Source organism: Echiichthys vipera (genome assembly GCF_963691815.1).
Source record: "Echiichthys vipera genome assembly, chromosome: 17".
NCBI lineage: Eukaryota > Metazoa > Chordata > Actinopteri > Perciformes > Trachinidae > Echiichthys > Echiichthys vipera.
In genome coordinates, this window is record NC_139842.1 from 518,988 (window position 1) to 526,487 (window position 7,500).

General features: G+C 46.7%; 1 protein-coding gene across 1 annotated transcript in view; it reads left to right on the forward strand.

Annotated features, from left to right (window-relative positions):
- btr30 (bloodthirsty-related gene family, member 30) overlaps window positions 1-7,500 on the forward strand; it is a gene marked incomplete at its 3' end in the record, with an annotated part of 15,047 nt that overhangs the window by 3,809 nt on the left and 3,738 nt on the right. Inside the window, exons 3-9 of the mRNA XM_083931177.1 lie at window positions 1-341; window positions 2,694-2,798; window positions 2,893-2,988; window positions 4,221-4,454; window positions 4,545-4,710; window positions 5,370-5,459; window positions 5,602-5,628. The exon at window positions 1-341 is cut by the window's left edge and continues 106 nt beyond it. Of these exons, the coding sequence (XP_083787303.1) occupies window positions 1-341; window positions 2,694-2,798; window positions 2,893-2,988; window positions 4,221-4,454; window positions 4,545-4,710; window positions 5,370-5,459; window positions 5,602-5,628 (1,059 nt within the window). The remainder of the gene's footprint in view (window positions 342-2,693; window positions 2,799-2,892; window positions 2,989-4,220; window positions 4,455-4,544; window positions 4,711-5,369; window positions 5,460-5,601; window positions 5,629-7,500) is intronic.

Sequence of the window (7,500 nt, forward strand, 5' to 3'; positions counted from 1 at the left end):
TCATCGCCAACAAATACAAAGGGGCCCGGTATGGCGCCGCGGGGTTACCGATGCTCTCAACGACGGGCGCCGCGTCCATGTCCACAGACGCAGGCGGCAGCGGCGGCGGCGGCAGCAGCAACCCGTTTGTGACGGCGTCGGGAGAGGAGGTGGTGTGGTGTGACGTGTGCACGGGCGTGAAGCGGCCCGCCGTCAGCTCCTGTCTCACCTGCACCGCCTCGTACTGCACGGAGCACGTGCAGCCGCACCAGGCCACGCCCTTCTACTCCAAACACCCACTGATGGACCCCCAGGAGGCCCTCAGGGGCCGCACCTGCAGGGGCCACCGCCGCCTGCTGGAGGTGAGTGCAGGTCTCATACACAGCGTCATTAAACCTGTTTAAGGACCAGAGAACATTCTGGTCTGTGTGTTTGGATCAGGTCTCCATGGCAACACTGAGGGAGGGGGGGGGGGTAAAGTTTATGAATAATTAAGGAGCTGGTCCCCGAAGCAGTTTCAGGGAACTGGACTTGGTTCTTTGTCAGGAAGACGTTTCACCTCTGATCCAAGAGGCTTCATCAGTTCATGTACGCATCTGACCAGGACCAGGACCAGGACCAGGACCAGGACCAGGGCCAGGACCAGGACCAGGACCAGGACCAGGACCAGGGCCAGGACCAGGACCAGGACCAGGACCAGGACCAGGACCAGGCTGGGACTGGTCCAACTACCTGGTGTGAGATCCAGGTCTTTAACCTCTCCCAGGTCGATGATGTCACTGGAACCCTTTGTGCTCCGTCGTTAGAGTGACAGTCATTGGTGGAAGCAGGTCTGGACTTGGTTAGTGCTGGTCCTGGTCCTGGTCCTGGTCCTGGTCCTGGTCCAGTGGTTGGAGTCACAGGAGGACGTCTGTGAACAGTTGTTCTTTGAGGTTGGATGAAGGGATGAAAGGGCAGCATTGTAAACTGGAGAGAAGTGGAGTCTCAGACCTCCTCCTCTGGTTAGCCATGGTCCAGTCCCAGCCTGGTCCTGGTCCTGGTCCTGGTCCTGGTCCTGGTGTCTCAGACCTCCTCCTCTGGTTAGCCATGGTTTCTCTACTTCTGCACAGATGGAAGACCCCCCTCAGTTCCTCTGAGACCCCGTCCACATACGGCTGCCGTGTTCACAAAGGTCCAGCTGGGGGGCACAGGGTGTGAGGCGCCTCTCAGGTGCTGGGTTCTTCCCCCCGGGCCTGTGAGCTGGTGGGTCTGTTATCAGCTCTGTGTTCAGGGTTCTGATGACTCCAGGTTTGTGTTCCAGGGGTGGTGAGAGTCAAACAGTATGGTAACAGGATGTTGGTGTTTCCCACCAGTGGTGCCAGGACATTGGCGACGTGCTCGGCAACGTTATAATCGACCGGGTTTCTGCTGCTGACTATGGGCCTGAGCGGGTCCCCTTCTTTATGGGTTTGTGGGGTTGAGTCCTGGGGGTTGAGTCCTGGGGGTAGGTTCCTGGGGTAGAGTCCAGGGGGTAGAGTCCCAGGGGTAGAGTCCTAGTCAAGGGTCCTGGGGGTTGAGTCTTGGGGTTGAGTCCTGGGGGTTGAGTCCTGGGGTTGAATCCTGGGGTAGAGTCCTGGGGGTTGAGTCCTGGGGGTTGAGTCCTGGGGTTGAATCCTGGGGTTGAGTCCTTGGGGTTGAGTCCTGGGGTTGAGTCCTGGGGTTGAGTCTTGGGGTTGAGTCTTGGGGTTGAGTCCTGGGGTTGAGTCCTGGGGTTGAGTCCTGGGGTTGAGTCTTGGGGTTGAGTCTTGGGGTTGAGTCCTGGGGTTGAGTCCTGGGGGTTGAGTCCCTGGGGGTTGAGTCCCTGGGGGTTGAGTCCTGGGGGTTGAGTCCTGGGGTTGAGTCCTGGGGTTGAGTCCTGGGGTAGAGTCCTGGGGTAGAGTCCAGGGGTTAGAGTCCTGGGGTAGAGTCCAGGGGGTAGGTTCCTGGGGTAGAGTCCAGGGGTTAGAGTCCTGGGGTAGAGTCCAGGGGGTAGGTTCCTGGGGTAGAGTCCAGGGGGTAGAGTCCCAGGGGTAGAGTCCTAGTCAAGGGTCCTGGGGGTTGAGTCTTGGGGTTGAGTCTTGGGGGTTGAGTCCTGGGGGTTGAGTCCTGGGGCTTGAGTCCTGGGGGTTGTGTCCTGGCGTTGAGTCCTGGGGGTTGAGTCCTGGGGTTGAGTCCTGGGGGTTGAGTCCTGGGGTTCAGTCCTGGGGTAGAGTCCTGGGGTTCAGTCCTGGGGTTCAGTCCTGGGGGTTGAGTCCTGGGGTTGAGTCCTGGGGGTTGAGTCCTGGGGGTTGAGTCCTGGGGTTGAGTCCTGGGGTTGAGTCCTGGGGTTGAGTCCCTGGGGGTTGAGTCCTGGGGGTTGAGTCCCTGGGGGTTGAGTCCCTGGGGGTTGAGTCCCTGGGGGTTGAGTCCTGGGGGTTGAGTCCTGGGGGTAGAGTCCTGGGGGTTGAGTCCTGGGGTTGAGTCCTGGGGGTAGAGTCCTGGGGGTTGAGTCCTGGGGTTGAGTCCTGGGGGTTGAGTCCTGGGGGTTGAGTCCTGGGGTTAGAGTCCTGGGGGTTGAGTCATACTGTGATTGGTCCACAGCAGTTTCCTCTCAGCCAACCGCGCCGTGTAAAGACGACTCCAACCGTACAAACCAGGTTACACGTGTCACAGGCGGCTGTAAACACCTGAACCTGCTGATGCGTTCACTGTTCCAGGTGTACTGTCGGACATGTGAGCGCTGCATCTGTGCCATCTGTGTCCTGGAGGAGCATCGAACCCACAAAACCGTGTCCGTGCAGACGGAGCGGCTCGGGAAACAGGTACAGAGGAGGGGCGGTGGCGTTCTTTAAGGATTTAATGAAACACTTTATTTCTAATGAAACGCTTTAATGGTTGAATTGTGGGCGTGTCCAGAAACAGGTCGCCCGGACGGAGCAGGAGATCCTGAACCGCATCAGAGAGAAGGAGGTCCACGTGACCCAGCTGAGGAGGAAGCTGGAGGGAGTCAAGGTCCGACCTTTATCACATTATATATAAGTACAGGTACAGGTGCAGGTGCAGGTGCAGGTGCAGGTGCAGGTGCAGGTGCAGGTACAGGTACAGGTGCAGGTGCAGGTACAGGTACAGGTGCAGGTGCAGGTGCAGGTGCAGGTCCAGGTACAGGTACAGGTGCAGGTGCAGGTGCAGGTGCAGGTACAGGTGCAGGTGCAGGTGCAGGTGCAGGTGCAGGTGCAGGTGCAGGTACAAGTACAGGTGCAGGTGCAGGTACAGGTACAAGTACAAGTACAGGTGCAGGTACAGGTACAAGTACAAGTACAGGTGCAGGTGCAGGTGCAGGTACAGGTGCAGGTGCAGGTGCAGGTGCAGGTGCAGGTACAGGTGCAGGTACAAGTACAGGTGCAGGTACAGGTGCAGGTGCAGGTGCAGGTGAAGGTGCAGGTGCAGGTGCAGGTGCAGGTGCAGGTGCAGGTACAGGTGCAGGTACAGGTGCAGGTACAGGTGCAGGTGCAGGTGCAGGTACAGGTACAGGTGCAGGTGCAGGTACAAGTACAGGTGAAGGTGCAGGTGCAGGTGCAGGTGCAGGTGCAGGTACAGGTGCAGGTACAGGTGCAGGTACAGGTGCAGGTACAGGTGCAGGTGCAGGTGCAGGTACAGGTACAGGTGCAGGTGCAGGTACAGGTGCAGGTGCAGGTGCAGGTACAGGTGCAGGTGCAGGTGCAGGTGCAGGTGCAGGTACAAGTACAGGTGCAGGTACAGGTACAAGTACAAGTACAGGTACAAGTACAAGTACAGGTGCAGGTGCAGGTGCAGGTACAGGTGCAGGTACAGGTACAGGTGCAGGTGCAGGTGCAGGTACAGGTGCAGGTGCAGGTGCAGGTGCAGGTGCAGGTGCAGGTACAGGTACAGGTGCAGGTACAGGTGCAGGTGCAGGTGCAGGTGCAGGTACAGCTGCAGGTGCAGGTGCAGGTGCAGGTGCAGGTGCAGGTGCAGGTGCAGGTGCAGGTACAGGTGCAGGTGTAGGTGTAGGTGTAGGTGCAGGTACAGGTGCAGGTGCAGGTACAGGTGCAGGTGCAGGTACAGGTACAGGTACAGGTGCAGGTGCAGGTGCAGGTGCAGGTGCAGGTGCAGGTGCAGGAGCAGGTGCAGGTGCAGGTGCAGGTACAGGTGCAGGTACAGGTGCAGGTGCAGGTGCAGGTGCAGGTGCATATTTTAATAAAAGTCGTTGTGATGGTTCTGGGCAGAACTACGCGGAGGGAGAGCGCGGGGACGTGGAGCAGCTGCTGGACCAGGTGTCCGGGGCGTTGGACAGGATCCGGTCTCAGGTGGTGGGCGGGATCCAGGACCAGCTGGACGCCGTGATGTCGAAGGGGGAGGGGCAAGTGAGCCGTCTGGAGGCGGAGCTTAGCCAGCTGATGGCCAGGAGGGCCCTGCTGGAGGGACAGGCCATCAGTCAGGACCACATCGGCTTCCTGCAGGTGAGGTGCCCTCACCTGAGACCTGTTAGCTTTAGCTTTAGCCTCCCCCCCTCCCTCCCCCCTCCTCACCCTCTCCTCCCCCCTCTCCAGAGCTTCCAGGACGCCACCTCCCCCCTGGCTGAGGATCCGGAGGACGAGGTGGACGAGGACGAGTTCTCGCTCCACTTCCATCTGACGGAGGTGAAGAGTTCTCTGTCGGAGGTGAAGGACAAGATGGACGACATCAGGATGGGGGAGGAGCGCTCCAGAGGCTCGGGTGAGTCGGAACCACAGGACAGCAGCTTTAAGTGGACATTAGAGAGCATGCAGCTTTAAGTGGACATTAGAGAGAATGCAGCTTTAAGTGGCGTCTCCTCCTGCTGGACATTAGAGAGAATGCAGCTTTAAGTGGAGTCTCCTCCTGCTGGACATTAGAGAGAATGCAGCTTTAAGTGGAGTCTCCTCCTGCTGGACATTAGAGAGAATGCAGCTTTAAGTGGAGTCTCCTCCTGCTGGACATTAGAGAGAATGCAGCTTTAAGTGGAGTCTCCTCCTGCTGGACATTAGAGAGAATGCAGCTTTAAGTGGAGTCTCCTCCTGCTGGACATTAGAGAGAATGCAGCTTTAAGTGGAGTCTCCTCCTGCTGGACATTAGAGAGAATGCAGCTTTAAGTGGAGTCTCCTCCTGCTGGACATTAGAGAGAATGCAGCTTTAAGTGGAGTCTCCTCCTGCTGGACATTAGAGAGAATGCAGCTTTAAGTGGAGTCTCCTCCTGCTGGACATGAGAGAGAATGCAGCTTTAAGTGTACATGAGAGAGAATGCAGCTTTAAGTGGACATGAGAGAGGATGCAGCTTTACATGGACATGAGAGACGATGCAGCTTTAAGTGTACATGAGAGAGGACGCAGCTTTAAGTGAGTCTCTTGTGTCCCAGTGTCCTCGGGGGACCTGATGTTGGCCGAGTCGATGCTCAGTCTCAGAGGGAGTCACGCCAGCCTGAGGAAGAGCCAGTGGTCCCTGAGAGGTGACTGATCATCATCATCATCATCATCATCATCATCATCATCATCATCATCATCATCATTATTATTATTATGATTAATAATAATAATAAGTTAGGGCTTTTACTGTGAAAGAGTGACCGACTGTTTCCTGTGTCCCCTCAGATCTGAAGAAGAACAAACCGGTGTCAGGTCTTAAAATCTTTAATCTTTAATCTTTAAATCTTTAATCTTTAACCTTTAATCTTTGATCTTTAATCTTTAATCTTTAATCTTTAATCTTTGATCTTTAATCTTTAATCTTTAAATCTTTAATCTTTAATCTTTAATCTTTTAATCTTTAATCTTTAATCTTTAATCTTTAAATCTTTAATCTTTAATCTTTAATCTTTAATCTTTAATCTTTAATCTTTAATCTTTAATCTTTAAATCTTTAATCTTTAATCTTTAATCTTTAATCTTTAAATCTTTAAATCTTTAATCTTTAATCTTTAATCTTTAATCTTTAAATCTTTAATCTTTAATCTTTAATCTTTAAATCTTTAATCTTTAATCTTTAATCTTTAATCTTTAATCTTTAATCTTTAAATCTTTAATCTTTTAATCTTTAAATCTTTAATCTTTAATCTTTAATCTTTAATCTTTAATCTTTAATCTTTAATCTTTAAATCTTTAATCTTTAAATATTTAATCTTTAATCTTTAATCTTTAATCTTTTAATCTTTAATCTTTAATCTTTAATCTTTAATCTTTAAATCTTTAATCTTCAATCTTTAATCTTTAAATCTTTAATCTTTAATCTTTAATCTTTAATCTTTAATCTTTAATCTTTAATCTTTAAATCTTTAATCTTTAATCTTTAATCTTTAATCTTTAATCTTTTAATCTTTAATCTTTAATCTTTTAATCTTTAATCTTTAAACTTTAATCTTTAACCTTTAATCTTAAATCTTTAATCTTTAAATCTTTAAATCTTTAATCTTTAAATCTTTAATCTTTAAATCTTTAATCTTTAAATCTTTAATCTTTAATCTTTAATCTTTTAATCTTTAATCTTTAAATCTTTAATCTTTAATCTTTAATCTTTAATCTTTAATTTTTAAATCTTTAATCTTTTAATCTTTAAATCTTTAATCTTTAATCTTTAATCTTTAATCTTTAATCTTTTAATCTTTAATCTTTAATCTTTAATCTTTAATCTTTAATCTTTAATCTTTAACCTTTAATCTTTAACCTTTAATCTTTAATCTTTAATCTTTAATCTTTAATATTTAATCTTTAATCTTTAATCTTTAATCTTTAAATCTTTAATCTTTAAATCTTTAATCTTTAAATCTTTAATCTTTAATCTTTAATCTTTAAATCTTTAAACCTTTAATCTTTAATCTTTAATCTTTAATCTTTAATCTTTAATCTTTAAATCTTTAATCTTTAATCTTTAATCTTTAAATCTTTAATCTTTAATCTTTAATCTTTAATCTTTAATCTTTAATCTTTAATCTTTAATCTTTTAATCTTTAATCTTTTAATCTTTAAATCTTTAATCTTTAATCTTTAATCTTTTAATCTTTAATCTTTTAATCTTTAAATCTTTAATCTTTAATCTTTAATATTTAATCTTTAATCTTTTAATCTTTTAATCTTTAATCTTTAATCTTTAATCTTTAATCTTTAATCTTTAAATCTTTAATCTTTAATCTTTAATCTTTAATCTTTAAATCTTTAAACCTTTAATCTTTAATCTTTAATCTTTAATCTTTAATCTTTAATCTTTAATCTTTAATCTTTAATCTTTAATCTTTAAATCTTTAAACCTTTAATCTTTAATCTTTAATCTTTAATCTTTAATCTTTAATCTTTAATCTTTAAATCTTTAAACCTTTAATCTTTAATCTTTAATCTTTAATCTTTAATCTTTAATCTTTAGTCTTTAATCTTTAATCTTTAAATCTTTAATCTTTAATCTTTAATCTTTAATCTTTAATCTTTAATCTTTAATCTTTAATCTTTTAATCTTTAATCTTTAATCTTTAAATCTTTAATCTTTAATCTTTAATCTTTAAT